At 47.7% G+C, this 27527-nt stretch overlaps 1 protein-coding gene across 5 annotated transcripts in view; it reads left to right on the top strand.

The window, feature by feature from the left end:
• ETS1 (ETS proto-oncogene 1, transcription factor) overlaps window positions 1-27527 on the top strand; it is a 128918-nt gene that overhangs the window by 58624 nt on the left and 42767 nt on the right. The window contains exon 1 of one of the 5 annotated variants that reach the window (XM_082340963.1): window positions 2896-3386. The exons of 3 other annotated variants lie outside the window; for them this stretch is intronic. In XM_082340963.1, coding sequence (XP_082197089.1) covers window positions 3305-3386 — 82 coding nt within the window. In that variant the 5' untranslated portion in view covers window positions 2896-3304. Of the gene's footprint in view, window positions 1-2895; window positions 3387-27527 lie in introns of those variants that run through there. One more of the 5 variants, XM_082340960.1, reaches the window with a different exon arrangement.

Genomic DNA, 27527 nt, shown 5'->3' with positions numbered 1-27527 from the left:
CATTTTCACAAGCGCTGGCATATCAAACTCACTTAACCTTTGAATTGGAAAGCGATGGTAGCAAAGTAAAAGCCCCTAGTGACCAGGAAGGTGATAGCTCACCATTCAACACATGTTGATTGAGCATCTGCAATGTGTCAGGCACCCGGCAGGGCACTGTTTTTTTAGGATACGGTAAGATAGAAATATCATCTGAAGTTCATAGGAACATTTAGAAAAACCTACTTGTGTCCTAGAGAGAATAAAAACTTCATTGATCGAAACTGATCAGAGTACTCAAGTGGGATCATTGCAGGCCTGATCAGATCATTAATATCCCAAATATGTAAAAATACTTTAACTTGTCCACATTAAGTGCTCCTTGTTTCCACCAGATCCGAGGTTAGATGCATAACTTCTGATAACATCAATACTCACAATTGGCCTCCTGCAGGAGTAACTTTCCTGGAAGTCTGTGGTAGCCTCTGGCTATCTTCCAAACCCCACTCCCTGATTTGCACAGTCAAACCTTTCAAGCTTCTGTGCTTCAGGACGGGGTTAGAAAGGATGATTGACAAGTTGAGCTGTCATCATTGAAGAACTGAAGGAATAAATTCCCCCATTGCTGAAGTGGACAGTGTTTTCGGATTCATCATGGCGGGCCTAGTTTGGGGGTGAGGGAGGCAGCAGCCGTATTTAGGCTAGCCTGGGAAAGAAAGCTGAGAAACGACTGAGGGAGAGAGACAGGACTTGCTCCGAGGAAGCTGCGTTTGAAATAGAGCACTCACACCTGGATTAAAAAAAAAAAATAGCAGCATTTCCTTAACATAACATCAATAAAACAAAACTCCCCAAAGCAACTCCTGATTTGCACAGTTCTTTTGCTGATGTATTCACAGCGGGTAAGGCAGGATTGGTTCACGATCCTTTTCTTTGCTGCTCATTTGAATGTGTAAATGCACAATTGATTCATGCGTTGTTTCCCTCAGCTTTTCCCAGGATCAGACGGGTCTGTTCTTGTCATCTGGGGGCCAGCACTGTTTTTTGATACCTTTTGGAAACACAGCTGGATGACAACATTCCTTCGACAATTAGGATTATCACATACAAATACTTCCCTCTGGTCACTAGAAGACTAGTGTAATCTGCAGTTTGAACCAGGAGCCTGAGATTTGAGATTTATCTCCTGTTCTTGGCTCCTTCCCTCCTTGGCTGTGGGAAACCTGTAAGTTACTAATACTTCAAGGGGACAGAACTGGAATTAGATGAAGGTAAGCAGGTGTGTTAAAACTTATCAGAGCTTGAGGTTACAGTTACAGCCAAGTGGTGGGAGCTCAACATATGCTTAGAAATCAGGAAACAGTATTAAAAATAGCTTTCTCTGAGGTTGTTCAGAAAGATTTATGTTTTTTAAAAAATTTTATTTACTTTATTTTTGGCTGCGTTGGGTCTTCGTTGCTGCGCAGGGGCTTTTCTCTGGTTGCGGCGAGCAGGGCCTACTCTTCATCGCGGTGCACGGGCTTCTCATTGCGATGGCTTCTCTTGTTGCGGAGCACAGACTCTAGGCTTGTGGGCTTCAGTAGTTGTGGCACGCGGGCTCAGTAGTCGTGGCTCGCAGGCTCTAGAACGCAGGCTCAGTAGGTGTGGCGCACGGGCTTAGTTGCTCAGCAGCATGTGGGATCTTCCCGGACCAGGGCTCGAACCCGTGTCCCCTGCATTGGCAGGCGATTCTTAACCACTGCGCCACCAGGGAAGCCCCAGAAAAATTCATGTTTAATCTTTTAATTCATCAGAGATAGCTATCAGTGCCTGGCTCCAGCTATACACACGTGTCTAGGGTTGCACCTCTATGTCTGCTGCTTGATTTGTTAATTCAGACCCACTCTCTCCATTTATGATAACCAGTGTGCCAGTGGCAAACCATTAATTATGCAGGATCATGTTATGGTGTCTGAAGTGTCTGAGCTTCCCAAATGGAAAAGGGGTCTGTGTACTGGGATTCTGTCATGGCTGCGAATGACGTACTCCAGAAATTCGAAACCACAGAGCCTGTGCATCACATTCTTGATGGTGGTGATAGGAGGGTTGTCAGTTTTATCTAGCAGAGGAGAATCTGTGAAAGGAAAGACAAAAACTTTTGGCCAATGGTGACACAATTAGAGGAACAGTATAATAGTTCTCCCTGCCACCCAACCACTGCTGTAGGGAAACTGGAAACTTAAGGAAGCCCAGGAGTGGATGCCAGTTTGGGGACCCTGTTCCTGACTCTCCCAGTAATAAAGACGACGTTGGGCCTTTGTATTGGGTCTCCAGAAGGCTGCCTTGGTCTCGATCCTTATCAAGGGCAGGTCATTTTTAACTAATTTCTTAACGGTAACACTTGTTGGCCCTTGAAAAATCGAAGGCTCCTCCAGCAATCCAGTCCCGATCCCTGACTCATAATCGGCTGGCGTCCAGTATTCCCAGAGCCCTTTGAGGACACTGGCCCGGAGCCCCCTGCGCTTGCTCGCACGCATGCCCCTCCAGCCGCTGCCTCACGTCCTGTGTGTCAGTCTTTGTGAATGAATGATAGACACGCACTTGGAGAACTATGCCGCTCCCGGGACGGGGCGGGAGCGGGTGACCAAGTCCTCAAGAATGCGTGGAGAATCGGACGCACTTCCCCGAAGGGCCGCATTGGCCTGGGCACCCCCTGGCTCCGCGTGCGGCTCCTCTGCGGCCCGGCTGCCGTGCCCGGGGGGCAGAGGGCGCGGCGGGCGCCGAGCTCCGCCCAGCCTTGCTTTCGGTTTGGACCGCCGCCGGCGATTGGCCGCGGGTCCAGGGCCCCGCCCCCGGCCGTGCCCGCCCCTCGCCGCCCCGCCCCTCGTCCCTCCCGGCCTCCCCCCGCGGAGATCCTGGGGGAGGGGGCCGGGCGCGCAGACCCACGGCCGGGGCTCGGCGCCTGGAGTAACGCCCCAAAGAGGAGGGGAGAGCGCCCGGGCGAGGGAGGGAGTCGGCTCCGGAGAGCGAGGGCGAGGGCGAGCGCAGGCGGCTGCCCGCGGAGAGGAGGGAGCCGGGCCAGGACTAGGAGGTAGCCGGCGGGGCGCTAGGCGAGGCGGGGACCCGGCGCGCGCACTTTCCCGCAAAGTGCCAACTTACCCGGGAGAGAGTTCCGGCCGCTCACCTTCTGGGCGCCGGGGAAAGTCAGCGGGAATTTGAGATTTTAGGGAAGAAGGTCCGATCCCCCCGTCCCCTGTCCCTTGTTACTTATCCCCATTAAAAAGAGAAACAACAAGAATAACAGCAAACTTGCTCTAGTGCCGTCTGTCCCCCCACTCCTGGCACCATGAAGGCGGCCGTCGATCTCAAACCGACTCTCACAATCATCAAGACGGAAAAAGTGGATCTGGAGCTTTTCCCATCCCCGGGTGAGTGGTGACTGCCGAAGCCCCCACTCCAGCTCTCGGCCAGAGGCCGGGGTCCCCTCCGCTTCTACCCCCTTCGCTCTTCCCTTCCAGGCAGTGGTGCGTTTCTGCCGGAGCTTCTGCCTGAGCAGGCGATGCTGGTGGCAGCTGGAGAGAGGTAGAGAGGAAGAAGAGGAGGACTGTTGGTGGCCCGAGACCCTTGTTTGGGGGGTGGTATTTATTTTCACAGCTGTGTTTTTGTGAGTAATGGGAAAAAGCTTTTAGAATGGCCAGCACTCCCATTCCTGCTTTTTTATTTTCCCAAATGAGCGGGAACCCTCTGGCCTTATTCCTTAAGGTTAGGGGGGTGGACACTGCTGCCGAGGACATCACCCCCTGACCCTGCAGTCATCCCCCAGAACTGGAGCCGGATGGAGGGCCTGGGGTAGGAAGAGCCCAAACGGTGTCAACTGGCTGGCCTTCATGCACATTTTCAAATGTCTTGCCTTCCTGAGCTCCCCTGTCACATGTCCCTTTGCTATCTAGCTTCTCTTTTCTGGGGTGAGGATAGGGAGATGGGAGCAGAGCTGAAATGATCATCTTAACTCCAGGAAACATCCCGATTCTGTTCATGCAGGTTACTCACTTGATCCATCTTTCTAAGCTGCCGTAAATTTGTCCCTTGGTACCAAAGATCTGTTAGAAGAGGGAAAACCTCCCAACACCAAACGTGACTTTGGGTCTTTGGTTGGTGTGTTATCCAACTCTTGGATTTGTAGGATTTGAAAAGGAAAAGGGTAGGACAGAAATTTCATTTTGTCTTAGACACAGTTTTTGGTGCTAAGCAGTTTAATGGACGCTGGAGCTCCAGAATTTCTGGAATAAATGCAGTTTGAGAAGAAAAGATGCTTTCTTGTAGGATAGGGAACTGCCAGCTATCCTTAAGAGATTCGTTATTTTGGAGGTAAAGGTATATAGGAAGATGTAGGGAGAAGGTGGTGCTTTTTGGAAAAAAATTAATCGCAGTAACGTGCTGCCCTGTTATATCGGGTTATCAATAAATTCAGCGGCTGATCCCCATGGTTAACACTTCTTTGCTTCCGCCATAATTAGTTGCTTATTTTAACCCTTTCTTAATCTGCTTAAACTTTCAACACAAGCCAAGCTGACGTTTTGTCGTTTGGAGATCCTGCAGAAATCTTAATGAAGACATGGTAGTGGCTGGTGTCTTCTCCTCTTAGACCCCCTAACACTCAAGCCCAGGCTTGCTCCCTGGGAGGTGCAGGAAGACTAAGGCTGTTTTGTTGTCACAAGGATGCTGAGATGACCTGGAACCTCGGAGACATTTCGGGCACACAGAGCTACAGTTCAGAAATTATGCTGCTGTGATGGTGGTTTGGGGGAGTTCAAGGTAGCCAGAATAAATTCTGTTAGTCGCAACTGATTCAGACCATTTATAGAGGAAGTGAAAGGATAGTTCCCAGCAAAGATAGATCTCAACCAATAGGTCCTTTCCTGAAGTATGGCTTGTTTATATGTGTGTTTATGGGGAAGAGACAGATTTGGTCATCTGGGAAATGGTGTCGATATGTCAGTCCACGAACCTACAATGGATTTGGCATGCTGGGAAGGAGAAAGAGCCCCTAGCAACACATGTTTTAGATCACAGTAAACAGCGGAAGCATTTTGGGGGAGTAATTTAGTAAATATTAGAGGTTTTAAGTATATGGTGCTGTTCTGTTGGTTATTGATAAAAAGAAATCCTGAGCAAGTAACTATTCTTAGCTTTCCCCTCTGTAAAGTGGGGACAGTGAGGCCTAATGCTGCGGTCATACCCATTATAATAAGCAAATTTACAGTGCCCTCCTTTTGCAAAAATATTCTGTCAGCAACCTTCAATACAAGAAAATTTCAACTGATCAAAGAAATTGGGCAGTCTCCTGCCATTCATTGTAATGAGATTTGATTTCTGGCGCTGTCAACTAAGTTTGAGCTCATTTTTTCCTGGAGGTTTAGTAGCATATACGTGAATATTATACCCATACCCCAGAAAGGGAAGTTGAGGCACAGAGAAGGTAAGTTACTTACCTAAGAATGTCTAGTGAGCCAGCAGCTCAAGTAAAATGCATCCCGGTTTCTACCACCTCAGTGTACAATTGCCTTGAGTAATACTGCAAGTTAACCTCGGTAAAGCTTAGCAGAGAAACTTCAGTTGAGACTTAAACTTGCAGGTGCAAGGATGCAGGAAGCATTGACCAGGGCTGCTTGCTTTTGTTGGTGGGAAAAGACACTGACTGGCAAAGTGGGGATTTGCTTTGCCCATCAGACCATACAGGACATTTTTAAAGTTTAACTTCTCATAGCGTGGCTTTGTGTCTACAGCTGTGGCAAGTATTTGTCAGAATGATTCTTTGGGTTGTTTAGTTTCTTACGTGTGGAGACAACTATTTTGGGAACTTACCTGGTTTAAATAATTAAACCAGGATTTCTCCCTCCCGCCCGCCGCCCCCCCTCCCATATATGAGGGCTGGAGAGAGGCAAGAGGGAGGTGGGTGTCCCAGCAGGAGCCTGGGTCATTTGCCAGTCTCAGTGGCTAGGACCTTATCAAGAACCTTTATTCACTTTGATTCTGAATTGAGACCTCACAGGAGTTTTGACAGCTTTAAGTGCCAAATTACCATATACTTGGAAATAACATTGGCGTTGAATTTTCCTTGTAGGTGTGAAGTTGGATGTATCATTTTGATTGTAATACATGATTGCCAGGTTCTCAGAGCTTAAATAGGTTAAAACAAGTAAAGCCATAGAGTGTCCATGGAGTTCCCTCCTGGTGTGGAGTTTGCTGAGAAGGGGTGGAGGCTGGGTGCCAAAGCAAATACATTCCCCAGCCGCTTAATTTTTCCTCTCCTTTCCCACTCCACGTTCTTGGTGAGGTGAGCATAATGCCCAGGGAAGATCAGGAATTCTAATTCTGGTTGTTTGCGCTTTTACAAGAATGAAAAAGGATCAGCCCCCCTCCTACCCTAGGAAAGGATGTCCATCCCTCGGGGACCTGTGTTGCTCTTAGAAATAGGAAGAAGCTCCGTCCCTCTCCCAGTGCCTTTGGTCAGTCTTTGTATCTTCATCTGTGCAGACAAGAAAGAAGGGCAGAGCTGCCGGGCTCTCAGGATCGCCTGTTCACTGTGCTTCCAGACCCCCTCGGACCACGCGCCATTAGTGACTATGAGCCCAGCATTTCCGAGCAGGAACTCTGTAGCCAGCCTGTCTGGGTTTGAATCTCAGCTCTGCCACTTACTAGCTGTGTGACTTTGGACGAATTACTTCATCTCTCTGTGTGCTCCAGCTCCTGCATCTGTAAAATGAGTGCGATAATCCTTCTACGTCGTAGGGTTGATATGAGAATTAAATCTATTACTGTGTGCAAATCTTAAAACAGAGCTGATCCACAATAACAACACAAAATGACGACGGCCGTAGAATTTTTAGGGGCCCCTGAAGTGTTTTATAGGGGCTACAGCTGCCTATGCACCTCCCCTAATCGCTTATTTGAGAGGGAAAGAAGAGTAAAGTTAAAGAGAACCTTTTCACCTGCCTCACTGAGATCTCACGCTCCGTTCTGTGCCCCAGCAGCAAACAGCGAGCCAGGTGACTCTCAGAGTGTCAGGGCATCTCCGGGGCCCGGCTGTCAGTTACAGGCTCAGGGATCAGTCAGTTACTGTGGGTGATGGAGATTGTCAGTGCTGCCTCAGAGCCAGAAGGCCACCAAGACTAGGGGCCGGGGAACATTTGCAGGGTTGATGGAAATGTAGAGTTCTTCAGTTATGCAGGGTTGGGAAATGCATCGTGTCCAGTTATTATAAAGTATCTCACATCTTATTTATTTATTTGTTTGGCAGAGCTTGCATTCCTGGCATTTTTGGTTGGTTTGTATTGCTGTTTTTTTGTCTGTGTAACTTTTTTTCTTTCTTAAAGAGACCAGACCACCCTGTAGGGGGAATCACCTCCCCCTAGGAGACAAACCAGCCCGCGGTCAACCTCCCAGAGCCCAGCTTGCTCTGGGCTCCATCAAAATCTCTGCAAAACCGAGAGCTGGTTAGTGTAGGTCAGGATTTTTTCAGAAAAGCGAGGCTCCCTATTGCAAAGAGCACAGATAACTCTACAATGGCGACAGCGACAGTATAATTATAGCCGTCTCTGGTTTGCGGAATGAATCACCCATGGCTGTGGTGGCATTCCCTGAGCTTGCAATGAAGGTAGATTCCTGCCATTCCCAAGTTGTAGGGATATTTCTGAAACACGTATTGAACCTGCATTACGTGCCAGGTTCTTTCCCACTTCACGCCACTAACTCTGGGGTACGGGAACATATTATTATATCCATTGTTCAGATGAGGAAGAGGATATTCTGAGAGATGCATAATTTGCTCTAGGCCGCACTGGTAGAAATTTATAAACTGATGAGCGTTGCGAGCATTTTATACCTAATGTAAAGCACCGTGTTATTCACAGGAACTCGGGGAATTAAAAGAGGGGAAACGAGGCGGCACTGGTGGTCGGTACTTTGGGGGTTGAGGGGTGCAGGGGGCCCCTGCCGCCCTGCACGACTCCTCTGAGCTTGGGGTTAGGGCCTGTCTGTCCCATGAGCTCCCTCCAGGGCTGGCAGTCGAGGTGTGTTGCTTTAAGAAGATGCTTGAGGGTTCCAGCGACGCTTGCCTGAGGTCACCAAGCAGAGAACCAGGCTTCTTGTTTTTCCAGTATCTTCCAGATGTAGTTCGTTCTCTCACAGGTGAGGACGTGGTTGTGTTCACTTCCAAGGTCACATCCTTCCCAGAGCCTCCCCATTCGGCCTGATTTACCTCTTTCGTCACGGACACAGCTCTGCATGTATCTCACTCGCAATCTGGGCGACGAGAGACACAGATCAGCAGCAGTTTGTTTTCTTAGTACAGATGTAATTTAATTTTCCTTCCTGCAAGGAGGCCAGAGGTACCTGCCTTTATTGTCTGCACAGCAAATAAGTTTTATCTTTTTCCCTGCCTAAAATGTAGGGTTTTCAAGCCCATGTCATGGGTCAGGGCACATTGTGTGTAGCTGTTCTGGCACAAGGAGGGAAGCTGAGCCCCAGGGTGCTACCTGCAGACCTGCCCATGCCACCACCTCCCGCCCCCCCGCCCCCCGCTGGCCCACAGCTCAGAGGGAAACCAACAGACTCCCTGGCGACTGGTCCATGGGTGAGGTCTTGGTTCCTCTATCACTGCCTTATGGGGAACATTTTTTCCAAACAGTTAATACCCTTGGGTCCCACGGTCATCACAGAGAGGAATTTGTATATTCACCACACAGTCCTCGTGTTTTTATCTGGCTGCTCCCGAATGAAGTGTGGGCCCCATCCCCCTGCTCAGACAGAGTCTCAGATGGGATTTGCCTCCCTGTTCACAGTATTCTAGGTCCACCCTTTGCTTACAGCTGTTAAGCTCTTCTTAACTCTGAGTTAGGAATGTGAAGGCAATCCCCAAATCTATCATTTTTCCCTGTCAGGTATCTACAGCTCCGTTTTGCTTTTTTTTTTTCAGTTGGGTTGAAGAGCTCTTTCTCCAGAACTTCAGTAGATGTTTTTCACATTGCAGAAACAGGCTATTTGGCTACTTTTCTTGAAGCTCTGTGCCTATCTATGTTACCTTTTTCTTTCACTTGGGTAGTTTATAGTCTCTATGCAGATCCAGAAGGAAATTGGTCTGTAGTGTAGGTTACAGCAGATCCAATATCATTGGCGGGAGCCATGCTTACAGAAACACTCAAAATATTGCTGTTTGAGCCATAAATATTTATTGATTATTAGGCCAACTTCTTCATATTTCTCAGGTGCTTTTCAGTTTCTGCTGCTTGGAGGCAGGCCTGTCACTGGGCACTGGAAAGGTAGCTTCTTACTGCCCCATCACCTTTTCCCCATTGTCCTTTTTCTGTAGCATTTCGTTCGGGCTCAGAATTGTAAGATATTGACCTAGACGGTGCTTAAAGACCCAGTGTAGCATTGGAAAGTTTTAGGGTATTGGATTTCAGCTCTTGATGGTGTGTGCTTGTAATTTACCACCCAAACTGGGACACTTTTGAGAGTGTAATGGGTGCTGTTAATAATTACACCACAATGAGAGATAGACTAGGACTCTCCCTGGAAGTGGGGTGCACACTACTTAGACCCTGATTTTGGACAATAATATTCTTTATGATATGTACTTAGGCCATCCAGAGTAAGCTAAAAGGACCAAATTAAGAGTTTGAAGAAATTCAAATTCAGTGTGGTTTCCCCCAAGCATGAGTTATATTTGTAAATGTGTTTTTTGACACATAATATAATATTTCTCAGCACCTGGGAAACAACTAAAAATCAACCTCAAACGAGTTCACTTTAAGCATTTGAAACCTCTTGGTAGCTTTGAGGAGCTATGCTAAGCTGTCGATTTTTGCTTTGCAAAGTTCTGCGGAGGAACTGTAAACTCTCTGCGTGTAGGGTGTGTGTGTGTGAAAATGAACTTTTGAGTAGGGGGAAATGCCATCATTACACACGTGAAGACAATGACATTTTTCCTTTGTTTTGTTTTAATGTTTATCCAAGATGAGAAGTTTTACGTTGTGATCAAAAGGGGCAAAAAAAAATTTTTTTTTTTGCACCATTAAAATGGGTAAAAACAAAAAGAAAAGTAAAACAGCAAGCCCTCAATTTTTTAGGATGGGAGGAAGGGAATGGAATGGTGGATTCAACTGCAACATCCCGTTTGGCTAAAAAAGAAGAGAAAAAATAGAAGAGCGGTGACAGGAGAAGAGTTAGAAAGTATGAAAGGACTAATGAAAGAATGAGAGGAGATAGTGAAAAAAACGATCAAAGCATTTAAGTGATATTTCCTAGACTTTTGGAAAAACCCCCATATGGACCAAACATTGCACTTGGGTAGGAATTCTAGTCCAAGTGGCCAGCTGGGTAATCTGTTTCCACTCTTTGTCTCTGTAATCATTTCTGAATACTTGACCTCCTGCACGGCTGTATGGCAGGTCCGGGCAACCCAGATGGAATAACCCTTGTGCTCTAGGTGCTTTCATGGGTAAAAGCGCAGGAGGAACATCATTTGAACTTGTGGAAGTACAGGGGGATCAATGATTCTATTTTCTGTGTCTGCTGGGCGCTTTCTTCCAACAGTTGTAGGTTAGAATAATTTCCTGGGTCAGCTTCAGGGAGACCATGGGTATTTCAGAAAAATTTGGAAGATGTGGTTAAAAACAGGGAGAGGAATATTTTAGTTAGAGAGAACAGCATGGGGAGAATGCTGAAAGTTTGGAGTGAAAGAAAGGCTTACATAAATAGGAAGAAAAACACCTTGATTGTAGAAAGGGAAGAGAGTTGGAAGTGTGAGACCAGGACCTATGTGAGAGCGTTTTGCACCTCAGGATGAATTTTGCCTTTGAAAGTAGGGAGATTTTAAGGACAGAGCAGTGTTATTGAAAAGGCTTATGAGAGAGGTGATTTTTTTTTTTTCTTTTGGTAGCATTACTTTACCTATCAGTCATACTGTTAGTTGTTAAAACCTCTATATCAGTTTATCAGAATAAGCGTTAAACCTCAGAGAAGATGACAAAATCAATCAGGTACATGTTTTCAGGGTACAAATGGAAAATAAGAATCTAGGTTAGGCCAGGGGGTTCCTAATCTGGTGGGTGTTTGTAGATACATGATTTTTTGAAGTATGTATTTAGAAACCCCTATTATGTGCCGGGTACTATACCTACTCTCAATTAATGATATTTTTGTGCAATTAGAGTTTTGTGCTGGGATAATCACTATCATTACTTATCATTCATGAGAGTGTGTGGTTGAGTCTGATTTTCAAACATCCTTCAGAAAATCCACTACAGGGCATTTTCAGTGGAAGAGTTTCCATGTGTTGACTTCTATACTTATAGTATTTATTTTTCTTTTTCCTATCTATTTGAGATTCCCTGCCTAGGTTTTTTTTTTTTTTTTTTAATTCTATACATTATGCATTGGTTATCTTATATCATTGAAATACTAATTAAATGCGTGGAATGCAGTGAGGATTCAGGACTAATAAGGGGAGATCTATCAGCCTAGCAGGAATACATTTTTTGTATAAGCTAAGCTGAGTGTCCACTCTGGGGAACCCATCGCTGCCTGGAGACCCAGGAGGCCTGGATTCTAGCCATGGCTTTGCAGCTCTTTGTCTGTGTGACCTTGGGCAAGTCATTTCTTTTTTCTGAACCTCCAGGTCTTCATCGTTAAATAAACTCACTGGAGAAGATGACCTGTAAGGTTTCTCTTAACGCTGATAGTGTATGAATCTAGATAGCATTTAAAATAATTAAGGCTTAGAGAGAGCATGCAATGTCATTGAAGAGGTAGGCAAAATGGGGATATTTTTCTCCCGGTCCCCACGTCCTGTTCATCACAGTTCCATCATTGGGAGGATTTTGAATACATTTGTGAAGATTACCTTTCATGGGGAGAGGCGTTAGGAATTGTCACAGGCCTTGCGTACGTTTGGAGAAACACATTGTCCCTGGGGTGACGCTGGACCAGGCGTCATACCTTCCTCTTGGTCCCTCTCCATGAAACAGCTTCCTTTTTCCATCAGCCTTTGCTACGGTTGCAGCGGAAAGCAGCTCCAGCGCGGGGGGTCTGCTCTGGAGGAAGGAGGTGTAGGCTGGGGGTCCGGTAGGTGAAGCAGCCAGCAGCCCCAGCTGCATCCTCAGAGCCGAGCGTGTGGTCTGAGCCAGAGCTGTTTCATCTCGGCCGCTCCTTCTCAGGGCGCTGCTGTGGGCATAAAAGGCCCCTCCTGCAGCAGGAACGCGTTCTGCTCAAAGCCACCCTGGTGAGGCCCGTGCCTCTTGTTTGTACCAAGGCAGGGGCCGGGCCCCTGGCTGCTGGGCGCTCGGGAATGGGGTCTGGCCCTCCCGGAGGTGCTGGCTGCTGGGAGATCCCACCTGCTCTGGTTCCCCGGGTCCAGGAAGCTGCGAGTGTGTGCTGGGCTGTGGTGAGCACAGGCTGCCGGCCTTGCAAAGGCTGCACTTACGGCAGTGGAGGCACGGCGCCTGCACGCAGTTGTTATCTGAAAATCAGGTTCTTGATGTTATTGCTACCTTTTGAGAAAGGTCTGACACAGTTGCCCTTTTCTTTCAGGAGCAGGGACCTAAGATCAGCGTGCCAATTTGGGGGAAAAACAAGAAAAACTGCCACTGATAAGAGGGCAGAGTTGATCTATCTGTAATTGTGTAGGCATCTCTCATCTCGTTTTTACCTTTTTCTTTTGTTTGTTTTTTTTCTTTTCTATTAGTTATTGGATGCCAGCTTATGAACGTGCCAAGAGCCTCATTCTTTTACCCCTGTCCCTACTAGCTAAGTATTATTCTCATCTCTCAGATGAAGAAACCACGAGGTTAAACGATGTGCCCAAGGCCACACAGCGGGTGAGCGGAGTTTAGATTCAAGCCCAGCTGTAGGTCACTCCAAAGCTCACTCTTCTCAGAAATATTTGGATATTTGTTGACTTCGGGGAAATACGAAGGTCTGTTTGTGCCTACTGTTTACCACTTCACTTATTACTTGGTTGTGATCTGGTAGCACTTCGCAGTTTGACATGTGACCTACTCCCCCTTTTAGCTTCACGGTCCCTTGAGTTACAAATATGTTACAGGTAGGGAAACTGATGCCCATTTGTGATGCCAAGTTCCTTCCCCAAGGTAACTTGGTAAGTAAGTGGCAGAGTTAGAACAGGAAGCTGGAATTCTCCAAACCCCTTGACATTTCCATTCGGCCACACACATTTTAAATATTTCCTTGATTGGATGAATACATAGTGCATTCACATTACTACTATGGCTACTAAACATTAGCTTGAGGTAGAAGTGTTAACAAGGCATCCTCTGCTCTTTTGCTAGAGATTGAGTTCCCTGCATATTTTCTATGCATAGTTAGTCAGTCTCCTGTAGACAGTTGGCTAATTATTGAGCTTCGAGTGGGTTGCACAAATCACTATGATATGGGATCTGGAAAATTTGCACAGCTTTCCATGATGCCAAACCACTGGCCAAACTTTAAGTAGGATGGTAGGTCAGTTCTTTCTCAAGAAGTAAAAAAAGGTGAGTTACCCTACAGGTTTCTAGACAAAGATGCAGTTTTCCTCTGGGGTAGGCTGACTTTGGACTTTGAGAAATGCATTTTTTTTTTTTTTTAATCTAAAGAGTTTTGAAAAGAATTCCTGTCCAACCCCCGTTTCCTTATATTGAAATATATGCTCATTGCTTTGGTCTTCTGAGCCTCAGTTTACCCTTGTTAGCAAATGAGGTCCACTTTAATGACGAGCAGGAACTTCAGGTAGCCAGAGGAGCACTTCAGGATAAAAAGTAAAACAAAAACCAAAAAACTTTGCATCTCACACTGCATGCTATGGGAAAGAATTGTGCCAGAGAGGTGTACAAGAATTACATTTTCGGTGAGTGATTTTTTTCCCCTGTTAGTTTCCATCTGGGGCAGGGGCATTTGCTATGTCGCCAGGTGTATACACTTGGAGTTTAGCGAAGTTATATTAGATTATCCCCCTAATACAATGTGTTGTTCCCTTAGCAATAAAAATAAGTCTTCTTCCCCCTGTTTTGGTCATTCTGGAAGCCAGAGCATTCCAAAGCCAAATGACAGGTTGTTACACGGAGAAGTGGCCCCTTGGCATGTGGCTGTTTCCTTGGGAGTGAGTTTAATTCTAAATGGCCAGCAGTGCCCTCGGGGGCTTCTGGATTATTGGGGAAGAGGAGGTGGGGATGGGTGTAGAGCTCGGTACACCTGACTGCAGCCAGAATGGAGAATAGGTTTTAGGTTTGGCACTTTTGAATGCGGGCACTAACTTTAGTCTTGTCAGGAGCATTTAGTCTTGTAAAGCAAATCTCAGTGTGGCTGTCAAGTGTCACCTCTTCAAAATGGGGTTCAGGCCTCCACTTCTGAGTCGTTTTGGTCAGGCCTGCGGAGTCCTCGGTCTTCCCTTTTCCTGGTTTGAGCATTTTCTGTGTTGGTAGCCAGACAGGTGCTCATCCTTTACCTTTTGCCGCCTGGCATGAGAATCAGGATACATGATTCACTTTGAGCTGCCAGATTCTAGCCACATCTCTGCGTCACCTGTCACCTCCGTCAGCTCCGTTTTCTTCTGAAAGAAGGGCGTTCCTGGTGAGTGAGCTGCCTTTGCTTGGAGAGAGTGGGAACGTTAATGAGCTCACGTTTACAGAAGACTCTGGGGGCATCCGTGATATAAGGAGTGTTATTAAATTACTGGGAGATATGATACAGTGTGGCGATGCTGAATAACTAGGAACTCTCTGAGGGTGAATCGCGTGTGTGTGCAGGAAATGCATGCTTGATCTCACATCAGATCAAGAGTTCAATCTTACACCTTCCTTACCTCCTAATGGAAATCAAACATTCTCCAGAACTGCTGGGTGCTTGCTTTTGGTCTCTGTACATATCTGTGCTTCAGTTTGGAGGCATGAGAGAAGTGAAACTAATAGTTCTGGAGTACCTACTATGTGCCAGGCACTTTGCAAAGTGCTTCACACAAATAATCACATTCTTTAAACAACCCTATGAAGTTGGTGTTTTATTTTTTTCAGTGTTTTTAAATTTTTATTTAAAAAATTGTTTTTATTGAAGTAGAGTTGACGTACAATATTGTATGAGTGATAGGTGTGCAACATAGTGATTCACAATTTTTCAAGGTCATAGTCCGTTTATAGTTATTATAAAATATTGGCTATATGCCCTGTGTTGTATTATATCTCCTTGTAGCTTTCTTCGTACCTAAGAGTTTGTACCAAGGTTGGTGTCTTAACCCCCATTACGAAGATAAGAAATTGAGTCTCAGAAAGGCTCCAGTAATTTTCCCAAACCCATAGGACTCTCAAGTCACAAATTTAAACTTAGATCCTTCTAATTACAAAGTCCTACCAACTTAGAATCTGTTTGGAGAGAAAATTTGCTAACGTTCTCATCAGAGGCTTTGATTCTTGGTGCGTCCTTCTGTGCAGTGTGCTCTTTTGGGCTCCTCATTATTCTCAGGCTAAGAAAGAAAAACATCCAGTATATCTATAAATATATACCACTGGGGTGTGTAATAGAGCAGAAGCCAAAAACAGAGTTCCCATCATTTCCATGTGCATTTTCAAATTCAAAGTGGACACATGAAACGTAGGTACCTAAATTTACTAATGCATAGAGAGCGTTGGTGCTTTTGGCTCCATTTTCCAGATTGGGAAATCGAGGAATGAAGTAAGGGCTCCACCCATTCTTGAGAATCCTCCAGGGAGTGGATATCCAGAAGCACACGTCTAGGCCTTGAGGCCACTTGATGCAACAGGAATGTTTGTAGAAAAATAAACACACACATGGAATGACTCAATGTCTGCATGATTGACGAGCAGACATTGGAGTTAGCCTCTGATTCAGTTGGAGATTTAAAAAAAAAAAAAAATCTCTTTATTTCTGGATTTCTGAAGGCCTCTCTTAGGGGAGCCTTGTGGCTTTTCTATGCCCTCACCTGTGATGGGTGGCCTGATGGGAGAAATTTGAAAGTCCAGGCTGGCTGCAGTGTCTCCAGAGGGTTTTGGGTGCTGGATGAGCAAAACAGCAGCTTCGTGTTTTAGATGAGATCGGGCCCTGGCGACTTGCTGCTGGACTCACAGGGTCGGGGTAGCGTGAGCTACTCACAGGCATCGGCTGCAGACGACGAGCGGCGACCGAGGATGAGTCCAGTCTCCAGGGGCCCCGACCGCCTTGCTTTGTAAGAAAACACTCGCGGTGTCTTTATGGGCAAACCAGTTCCAAGGAATTAGTATTTGAATTTCCAAAAGCTGGTGCAAGATACGCAGGAGGCTTCTCCCACACAGACCAGCCAGGAATCTGAGAATCTTCTTCAAATTTCTGTTTTTTTTTTTTTTAAAATTAATTAATTAATTATTTATTTGTTTGCATTGGGTCTTCGTTGCTGCGCGCGGGCTTTTCTCTAGTTGAGGCGAGCGGGGGCCATGCTTCGTTGTGGTGCGCGGGCTTCTCACTGCGGTGGCTTCTCTTGTTGCGGAGCACGGGCTCTAGGTGTGCACAGGCTTCAGTAGTTGTGGCACGCAGGTTCAGTAGTTGTGTCTTGCAGGCTCTAGAGCGCAGGCTCAGTAATTGTGGCTCACGGGCTTAGTTGCTCCGCAGCATGTGGGATCTTCCCGGACCAGGGCTCGAACCCGTGTTCCCTGCATTGGCAGGCAGATTCTTAACCGCTGAGCCAGCGGGGAAGTCCCCAAATTCCTGTTCTGATGGAGCCTAAATGCGGTCCACTTTTTTGGTCATTGGAGTTTGGTTCTTATATTCATCAGATGGTCTGTTTATGCCAAAGGTTTCTTAGCATCTTCTTAAGATCCAGATGCATTCTCTTCCCATTCGGTAGATGAGACCTCATAGTCACAGGGGAGGGATCCGTTTTTGGGTGACCCCACAGAAAGTCTCTCTGTCCGTGAATCCCACAGCCTCTCACTCGTGACACTGGTTGTGATGACGTCTCTCCCTGCAGCCACCGCCCTGTCCTGGAAAGAGCAGGGTTTGGAGGTGAGACAGCCCTGCCTTTGCATTTTCTGCTCGCTAATTTGCCCTTCGGCAAAGTATTTAACTTCCCCAAGCCTTCCTTGTCTAATCCTTACAATGGAGGTAATCATAAAGAGCTTGCAGGGCTCTTGCAAGGATTTGAGATAATTCCCGTAAGATACTTTTCCACTGACACAGGGCCTCGTAAATGGTGTGTTATCCTTCTGTCTCGTAGGCCGCCACTTCTGTACAGATGCTCTTTGCTGACAGCGCTGTTGGTACTTCAGTGGTTGTTAGGACTGTGGTTACTGTGAACCTGGTTACAGAAAATTTTCCACTCGACACCCCTATAACCAAGTGGGCCGGAGCGGTCCCTGTGGCCAATGATGGTGTTTTCTTCCTCTCACGCACACTTACCAAACTTGAGCTTGGCCTCAGGTCATGAGTCCGACTTTAAAAGCATCATGTTCAGGCCCTGGCCAGGTCAACAGGGCCGGTTCTTGGAATTGTCGTTATCAGGATATAGAATTATTTTAATTGTCCTCGTCTTCTCTTCTGGGAGTGACCGACCTGTCACTGCAGCTGGCCTGGAGTAGAGCCGCCTCCTTCAGGCTGCCCTCCACGTTAGCCTGCTGCTGGGAAGGGCCAGGTCAGTGAGTCCGCTCGGCGCCCTCCTAAAGATAATGAGCCTCGGGTCGGAAGAAGCCCACTGGCCTTGCTTCCTTCTCCACACCCCGTGTCCCTTCTGTCCCCCAGCAAATGCCCAGTAGACCCTCGCAGTACTAGCAGACTTCCGCTAAAGCGCTTCGCAGCTGAAGATGCCTTCTCTGGAATCTGCCTGTGGCCAATTGCAGTGGTTGATTTACAGCCAGAATCTGGCACCTGGAAAAGGGGATCCTGTGTCTTTAAACAGCTGTGCTCCAGTGTGTGTAAATGTGCTTGCTAATCCAGTGACTAATTCAGTATATTATCAAGCAGCAACAAGCAGGCTGCCAGGGCAGGGCTGGACCCCAACTGGAGTGGTGTGTTAAGGCTCAGGGAATTATTTCTTGAATTCTGCCACGCCACCCGTCTCTGGAACGGACTGGACATCTCATCTGTCCGTTCCCTGCACCAGAATCAGCACTTGCGTTCTCCGGATTCCCATCCTGCTCCTGCCTGCTCCCTCCCTCCAGACCTTGGGTCACTTGATTTACTCATCCGAGGGTAGAGCCAGGGCTCCATCTGAGTCAGGGCTGGGGAATCAATCAGAACTGCTCTGGGGCATTCCAGGGGCCCAAACTCATGATCCCTCTTGGAAGAGAATTTTCCAAAAGGTCCCATTTGGCCACAGTGTTGTGACTGCACCTTTTCTCGGTTCATGGCCGGTGAGCCTGGTCCCGTGTTTGTGTGCCTGAAGCCCTTTTCTGTCTGCCCTTCCTTTTTTCCCCCCAGGGTTGGGAGAGAAACCTTCAGAAAGAGCCAGGTCTGATGGAGATTTCCTTCTCCTGAAAGCCTTCAACATAGAAATATACAAATGCTAATGTCACTCTATGTGGGCCCTGGGGCAGCCTCTTCTGGGGACAGCTTGGGGTGAGGCGAACTTGATGGTCTCTGCCTGTCTCTTGGAGTCTGTGGCCTCCCTCTCAGTCCTCCTGTAAGTGGTCCCAGAAGTTGTAGGCTCCAGGCGTCCGCCTCTGGAAACGACCTCTCCCAGCGTTTCCGTGGCCTCCCAGTGAGTGGGCCCGTCTGCATCTCATGAGGCCTCCCTGTGGCCGAGGTCACAACGATGTCTCTTCCCTGTTGCTAATGCCACCCACCTGCCACTGGAGTTGCCCTTGACACCTTGGCCCCTCCTCTTCCTCGCCCCCTACACTCCAGACGTCAGCACCCTTGCCCCAGTGCTTCTGGAAGCCAGCCCATCACTCAGTCTCAGTCATCATCAGGAGTTGTGAGTGTGGAGCAGTTGTCTGTTTGCTTCTGTGAAGGGTCCATGTCTCCCAGTCACCGGGAGGTGTTCCCATTGCTTGGCTCATAGCAGGTGGCTCATTAGCTCTTTTTAAAAAAAAATATTGCTTTTTCAACTGAGATATAATTCACATAATATAAAATTCACCATGTTAAAGAGTACAGTTCAGTGGGTTTTCGTACATTCACGGAGTTGTGCAACCATCACCAATAACTGACTTGGGAACATTTCTGTCACCCCTGAAAGAAGCCCCCCGCCCGTCGCAGTCAGTAGCTCTTTCTGCGTGAAGACCTGCTGGTCAGGCTGTCCAGCAGGGCACAGGCGGACGTGGAGCTGTGTCTCCTGACGGGAGTCCCCACTGCTCTCCCCTGATGCTCCAAGCACGGACCCACAGAGCCGGGACGCTGGGGGCTCGCTTGTTTTGGCTCTGCTGTGTAGGAAGCTAGTGTCTGTCTGGGCACAGATAATGAGCCCTTTCACTGGCTGCAGGGCTGTTCAGTCCCGGAGCTTGGGGCTGTGGTGGCTGCAGTTTCCTAATGGCTTCCTGATGAGGCAGAGCCACTTACCAGCAGCGGATGAGGGCTGCGTATCCGCACCCGGGTCTTTCCCTTTCCCACCTGAGGCTGCGGATGGAGAGTGGCTTCTGCCGCCTCCCCTTTTGCGTTGGTCATTTCTTCTCTGGTCTCCACCCATTGGCCTGTCAGGCCCATTGACCTGGAGATGGGGTCTGCCTGGTGACTTCTCAGCCTCTTGGGTTCGCCCCTGGGAGAGGCCTCCGATGCTGTCTGCTCTGGGCCAGGGTGGGCGAGACTCTGGGGTCACCTTGGGGCTGCCAGAATGCCCCGGGCTGGGTGTTTGGGGCCCCATTCTGAAAGGAGAGAAAAAAAAACCTGTGGAGGCTCCAAGAGACCACAGCACAGCCCTTAGCTGTCTGCACTCTGAAAGCATTTGCAGTTAGAACAGGAGCTGCTTGTACTGCTGCAGGACCCGGCCTTTTTGAGTTAGACTTATGGCCTTGTTAATTAGATGCATCAGGTTCAACTTACAGGCCAGCGCCCCTGAGTTTCTGTTCTGCCTTTGTCAGTGGGGCTGGTTGTATCCCCTCATGGCTATCACCATGTCTTCTTTACCCTTCCAGCAGGACTGGAATGGTGGCGTCATAGACCTTGTGCATCATGACACGATGGTGCTCTCCTCTCCTTTCAGTGCTTTTTAGATGAAGGTCACTAGATCACTGAAATTGACTGCCGCCTTCACTTCTTCTGGATCGATAGCAATAGCACCCTCAAATTTTAGACCTGTTACGCAGAGTGGTTTCGTGCAATTGAAGTTGGGTGCTGGAGATTCTTGCTTTATGATCCCTGGCATTCAACTGGGATCCCTGCTGGAAGGAAGCTCTTCTACCGTAGAGCCTGGCCATCCTGATTGAAAACTTATAACCTGGAGCAGGAGCAGATCCCATCATGGGCCCGTTATATCCCATGCTGATTAGATCTTTGGATGGCTTGTTCCTCTGTTGTTCTTACGAACCTGGGGAGCAGTAGAGTTTGTCCTGAATGATGACCAGGGCTTGATAGCAGCAAAGATAGGAGGGAGATGTCTCCCTCCCAATCCACCACGATAAGGAAACAGCAGTGGTGCAGAGGACAAAAAATACTGGCATGGAGCCAAGAGGTCTCGAATTAGTAACCACGTGATGTCACTTCCCTGAGCTTCGTTTTCCCCATCAGTAAGAGAAAGGGGTTGAACTAGGTGATGTCTCAAGTCCCTTCTAATCCTGCGTGTTCCGGGATCGGGAGTCCTGTGGGCCACCTGACCAGGGCGGGCACTCACCCACCCTCATCTCTATGGCAGCTTCCTCTCATTCATCTTGTAATTACGTCGAGTTGCCAGGAAGGGGAACATCCCTCCAAGGACTTGTTAAAGCTTTATAGCAAATTCTGTGAATTCTTCTTTTCCCTTTTTGGCCGTGGATAAGCTGTGTGCATCAGATAACCACAGTGAGGGCAACACAGCGGAGCAGAGGCAGGGAAAAGTGGGCACACGCAAGTAGGGTGCGCGTGGGGTGCTAGCTCCTACCCAAGGCCATGGAGAAGGCCAAAGCTGAAGAGATACAGGGGCCAAAATTCTAGATCAGGAATACCTGGAAGCAGCCTCAGATGGTAGGTTTAGCAGGGAACTTAATGGTTTAGGGAGAGGACCCATAATCCCTTGAAGTTGTCTCTCGGGGTTCTAAGTTCCTCCCTAGCAGCTCAGGAAACTTGAGCTGGGACTCAGATTATTCCTTAAAACCCTTAAAGCAACAGGATTTCTGACTCCTCGTTAGGGATGTACATTTGGATTTACTGAGCTGAGTGGGGCCTTTATTTCACGAGTTGTTGAACATATAAAGCCTGATGCTGTAAATTCCAGATGCTCCACGTTAGGGCACTGGCATCGGTTTTTGGTGCATGTAGCTGGTGTGCATTTTGGTGCATTTAGCAGGCGTCTTTGAAGACTGTGATAGGTCCAGAGAAGCGCTGTCTCATGCGCTTGCCAAATATACTATGGGTGGGAAGCTTTGCATCTTCTCTGATGTCAGTCTCTTCGGGGCGGGAACGTGTGTTCCTCTGCCTTCTCCCTATTCCTGCCATGTGGCTCCCACGTGGTTCTCTTGAATGACACTGGGATGAGTCAGCAGGGCCCTTGGAGAAGAAGGGGATGCTTACTTAGCCTGTTGGGAGCAGGGGGTGGGGGAGAAGTCAAGGAAGCAGTGTTTGAATGAGGTCCTGGACCGGGTTGGATGGCCCAAGTACCCACTTAGATCTTCACAGTTTGGTGCCTTTTAGGTGGTCATATGTTTCACCTGGGTTTCAGTCTCCACCATCTGCTTAGGACAACAGTGTATAGGGGTGTTTGCTTGTCGTGGCCTTGTAGGTGGCATCTCAGATATCCTCGTATTTCAGGTTCACCAGGCCACTCTACAGATGGTCTGACCCCTGAACATCTGGATCCCTGCACTTCTGAAGTCAGCGAAGAGAGTGTGGGGATGGGGAAGGCACACAGTGCGTCACTTTTAATCACTCGTTGGTTACATTGGTCCCAGCTGTGTGCAGCACTTGCCTGCTCTGTGCTTAAGCTTTTAAATTATACGACATTTAAGTGCTTGTCTCCAGCTCCCTCCCGCTGTGGTGACATTACCTGGGATGTTCTCAGTGAAACACCCTAAGCTATTTCAATGGAAGGGACGAAAACGATCTTTTTCAGGTTCCTTTCTACCTACTTAGTGTTGGTTTTCCAGGAGCAAGGAGGTTGATGGCAGGAACTCGTAGGCATGAGTGGGGAGCTGAAGGTTTTCCTTAGGGGGGGCGTCTGTATGAATCCCTGGATGTCTTGCCTTTGGGAGATTCCAGCTTTGCAGTTAGGATTCTGAAGTCTGTAAGCTTGGACTGGATCCAGGGGGTGCCGTTACTGACTCTGTCAGTTGCCGGTCAGTGCCGGGCTGTCGGTGGAAACTCACAGTGAAGTCCTGCGGCAGGAGGGCTGCTTGCAGGGCCTGCCCCAGGGTCCCTGTGCCTCCTTCCCCAGCCCAGGCCCAGGCTCTGCTCATTTTCGGTTTGGTGTCTATCACAGGCTTATGCAACCATTGCTGGTTCTTGTTAGTAAGCCTCTAGACTATAAGTAACACAGCTGGGAAGGATTAAAATTGTCACTCCAAAGTTATGTCGACAGAGCAAAAGATGGCATTTCCAGAAAATAGAGAAACTGTCCAAAGAGGATGAACTAAAGGGGAGTCAGAGGTCTTTGTTGAGACGTGGGGCACACATACATGTGAAGATCAGCCCTCAGCCTCTTTATGCGCCAAAGAAACGAGGAGGGAACATTCCCATGAAGAAGCACTCTGAGAGGGGCTCCAACCATGTGTCATTAAGAGACCCGACGGGACGGACGGGACGGTTGTCTCGGGAACAATAGAGTTGACCTCCGTCTGGTGGTCAGGCTTTCCGTGCACACCTGCCTTCGTTGCTCTGGGCTGGACTGAGCAGCACTTACGGTCTGGACCTACCGCTTCTCCGTGGTGACTGTATTTTAGCAGTAGGCACGCACACGTCTTCACTTGGCTAAAGAGATCCTTTAGGCTAAGAAGAAACTACTCTGTGAGTGAAAAAGGAGCCTATTTCTAAGCAGGCAGTGTTCTGGGTGACCTCATCTTCCTCCCAGCCCAGATCCAGTTGGAGCTGTGCGTACAGGGCAGAAATCCAGTTCCTCCTGTCTGGGACTCACAGTGGCAGATAAAAATAGACCAAGACTTTGTCTGCAGCCATTGTTCTCGAAGTGCCCATTGTTTCTGGAAGCAAAGTGGCTGTAGCTCTAGAGCTTTAAGCTCTGTGCTCTCTCTCTCTCCCTCTCCCTCCCCCCCCTCCCCCCTCCCCTCCTCCCTCCTCCCTCCTCCTCCTCCTCCCCTCCCCCTCTCCCCCTCCCCTCTCCTCCCTCTTTCCGTCTTTCATTGTGCAGGGATCTGAGTCCCGGCTCCCCCATTTCCCTCAGCCGCCTTTGCACTTGTCCGGAGCTCCCCAACGGGTAGATCAGCAGACTCCACTGAAGATTTTGTCCAAGCCTTTCCATGATTTGTGGCCAAGATGTGGACCTGTGGATCCAATGACAGTAAAGGCAGGAGGATTTGTAACTGGTTGAGCAACTAAACCCAAAGGGTCTTGATTAATGTGTCAGTATCGGAACGATGCCTCGTCTCTGGTGTTATGTTATGGGTCACAGTACCTGGTCGTTGACGTTTCAGCGTTTTTATCAGGGGCTCAAGTTAGAGAAGGATGCGGAAAGTATACTTAGTAAATTTCAAACGGTGCAAAGCTAATAGGGTGAGGACAGATTCATGATACAAAAAAGATCTCTAGGCATGGAAACATGGATCCAAACAAGGTGAAGGTTGGTATGGATAAATGCAGCCTCTGCATGAGGTTAATAAGACTCAGTCAATAAGTGCAGAACTGGCTCAATCGCAGCGCCTATGGAGAAGGTCTGGCGGAGCACTTTGAGTGAGTGGCTTTTGCAGTATGGCTGTTAGAAAGATCGGGGTTGGTCTGCACCAGTAGAAATGCGGGAGTAGGCTGGTCATCTCCGTGTTCTCATTTGTCTCCTGAGAAGTCTGGTTCACCTGTGAATGTTCATGATGCTCTTTAGGGGCACGGACATACAGGGATGACCCTGGGTGAAGGCATGGCCAAGCCAGGCCATTGTGAATGGTTGCAGGAACCAAGGAATTTTAATACCTGGACTGAAGTGATGATAAAGGGATGAGTAAAAATATTGAAAAGCTGATAGATGAAGAAAGATTAAAATTGTACTGTGTGATTTCAGCCAACAGCACTGGAGCCAGTGGTTGGAACTCATAAGAAGGCAGACATAACTGCCTTCAGTATGTGCAGTTGTTTTAAAATAATTATTGCAGTCGTTAAGTGAAATTGAGTGGCTCAAAAAGTAGAGAGTGGCTGAATGTCTTAAGTGAGGAGTTATACTAAAGGACCCCTCCAGGCCCTTCTGGCGAGTGTAGCAATCCCGTCCCAGATCCTGCCCTGCCTCTGATTGTCATTACTTATTGCAGATAAACCTTTGTGGGTCTTGAAGCTTGGCGGGGGGGTCATGCACATAGAGCGTATTGCTTCAGTGCCTGCGGTTGGCATTTGGAAAACGGTTGGCATTTTGAGATCATTTGTCTCTGTACTGGGAAAATGGACATAGATATTCTTATTTTTCACTGCGGTTTCCCTGGGTTGAAAACAGACAGTTCCACTGTGTGAATGTCTATGAGTATGCTTTTGCCCTCTCTGTCCAGATTTATTTATTAAAAGAAAAACACATCTGCATAAAAAAGCCTTAGAACACAGGAAGAATGTCCACTTTGTTTTTCTTTCTGTAGCACCGAGACATGTGGGGTTTCAGCTTCCTCCAAGGGGTTTTTGAAGACTGGCTTTCATCTCAAACAAGGCTTTTTCCCATTGGAAAAAACAGCCCATTTTTTTGGTTTGAAAATATATTTATATAATGTATAAATAAATAAGAAAGACGAGAGAGAATTTCCTTTCAAAATTTATGGAAAAATGCTGCTTTCTGAACATCACTAATTGGGAGTAAGCTGCTGGCCCTTCCCAGCCCACTTCCACTCTGCCATCTGTCCCTTTATTCTGGTTTAAATTTTTCCAATATTGGCTTCCTCTGCTTTTCCCTTTCTTTCCCTCTGTTCCCTTCTCTGCCATCCATCCACCCCCCCCCCCGCCCCATCTTCACTGCCCGCTCTGCCTCTCATCTCCTCTCCCAGTTCCCCCATGTCTGTTCCACTTGCCCCCCACTCCTCCTGCCTTGCTCCTAAGCCCCTCTTCCTTCTGCTTTCCCCGGCAGCCCTCAGCAACTAGAGCCCTCACTGGAAGAGGCCTGTCTCTGTGTTTGTTTCCTGCGTGGGAGGGAGAGGCAGGCCTTGAGAAAACAGTTCAAAAGTGCAGAAAAACTCCACCTCTTCCAGCCTAAATAAACGGGCTCCACTCCATTTGTTTGCCCAGATTTTTCCTTTGCCCACCGAGAAAGCTCCTCACCCTCCACCTTGACCAGCCGGGTCTTCCTGGTGATGCTCAGATGCCCCCTCCGTGCCCGTCTTGCCCCCAGGCCAAGTGCGGAGGGGGCCCTGCGGGGAGCCTCTGACTCAGGGCTCTGGGTGGGAGCCACAAGCTCTGGCGTTGCAGCTGCTGTCTGCGAAGAGAGTCCCAGGGATGGAGGCGCTTCCTTTGTCATTACTTTCTCTGTAATGAAAATGATGGAGAAAAATGAACGGAAATGTTTTTGTGTCCATTTCTGCCTCCCCTGCTTTTAACTCTGTTAACAGGTACGGGTGGAAAATACCCGGCTTTCGTGTCCAGTGATCTGGGTTTGAGCGCTGGTAAGATCACTCAGCTGGCCTGATTATCTTGGTTCAGTCACTGAAGTACCCTTTGTGAGCCTCCATACCCTCACCTGTGTGACAGAGCGAATACTAAACCCTTGGTTGTTCTCAGGCTCATAGTAGGATGGGGGAGAAAACGTTTTCTAAAATGTAAACTTCTACTCAGGGAGCAGCACTGAAAATTATAGGTGGGAATCAAGTGACATGGAAATGAATTGGTCAGCCTGATTAAGCAACGTCTCCGGGGCCTCAGAGTGAAGCATCAAAGAGTAATATGTAAACTGAAATCGCGGAAGCTGGGATAATAGCAAGATGTAGGATGTCAGATATTTTCCATAGTCTTCTTGAGTGGGGTTATCCTTTGCCATGTTGTTGCCAGAAGCCTTCTGACGCTGTCATGAGTATTTTAATTGAAGGCAGGACAGGGCAGGAGTTTGCCCTGGCTCAGAAGTCAAGGCTGGGGAGGAACCAGTGAGATGCACCATGGCTCTCTGCAAACCTTGGAGCTGAAAGGGCCCAATGTATACTTTCTTCCAGAGTAATACAGAGACCTTGCCTCTGTGTTTTCCGTGACAAAAGAAGTGACACTGTTCTGGGACATCCAGGACTTGTAAAATGCCTGGTGTGGAGTCAAGTGTAACTGTCTATGTAGGAAATGATTTGAAACATGTGATATGTTCTGTAAATGGCTTTGAATGACCATTAAAGAACTTTATTCTTTAAAGTACCCTATTGAGGCGGGCCTTCTATGCAGGAATCCTAATCTGAATAGCTAAAACATTCTTTTGAACTGTGAGCATGTCATTCGTTTAAGGGCATATGTATGGCTTGGGTAAAATGCGGCTTGGGTTCTCATAAATACCAAACATGAAGAAAAGAGTTTTGAGCACAAAATTACAGTTTTGTTTTGTGCCATATAGACTCTAAGCTGGCACTCTTAGGAAGTTTTTAAAACCAAAAGGCATCTTAGGTCCCCTGGATCCTGGAGCTGTGAGGTGTTGTCATGGCAAAACACATATTCTAGATGATTACTGCTACAAAAAAGATTTCCCCCATATCGGATTGGAGGATACAGAATAGGTTAGGAGTCAGTCTGTCTGCTAAAACAAAGAGCCAGATTCAGGAGATGTCAATTTCTATTTATATCTCAGAATCTGATTTTTACATTAATTTCCTCATTTTCTCAGTTGCTTGGTCGTAAGTACCTGGGGAAATCTCCAGGTTCCTTCTCCTTGCTGTCTCTCTAAGCTTTGGGAAATAAAATGGTATATTTTTTTTAGTCTTTCTATTTTACAAGACACTTTTCAGTTCAGTTCAAGTCACCAATAATTTATTGAGCACCCACTAGGCTTTGGTATTTTCACACATACTGAATTTAATCCTCACTGCCAGGTAGGTGGAGAATCCTAGCGAGTGAAGGAAGCTCCTGAGCTTTCAGTGGTCCGTGAGGACTCTGCAACACACCCTCGCTTGCCAGAGCTGCTGCAGAAAACACAGAATTAGGAGCCGTTCCAGCAGGGCCCATTCATTCAGATATTTCCTCTTTCAGGCCATGTGCCCAATGTTTGGGGTGGGAGATCTGAACTGTTCTAAGTAAGGAAAGAGCAAGAAAACGTAGCTGCAGGACCCAGGGGGCAGTTCTGCTTTCTGGCGCAGCTCCTGGAACGGAAGAGC

This window comes from Balaenoptera borealis, assembly GCF_965194805.1.
Source record: "Balaenoptera borealis genome assembly, chromosome: 11".
In the NCBI taxonomy this organism is placed as follows: domain Eukaryota; kingdom Metazoa; phylum Chordata; class Mammalia; order Artiodactyla; family Balaenopteridae; genus Balaenoptera; species Balaenoptera borealis.
Note: the sequence above shows the minus strand (reverse complement) of the source record. Positions and strands in the feature narration are given on the sequence as shown.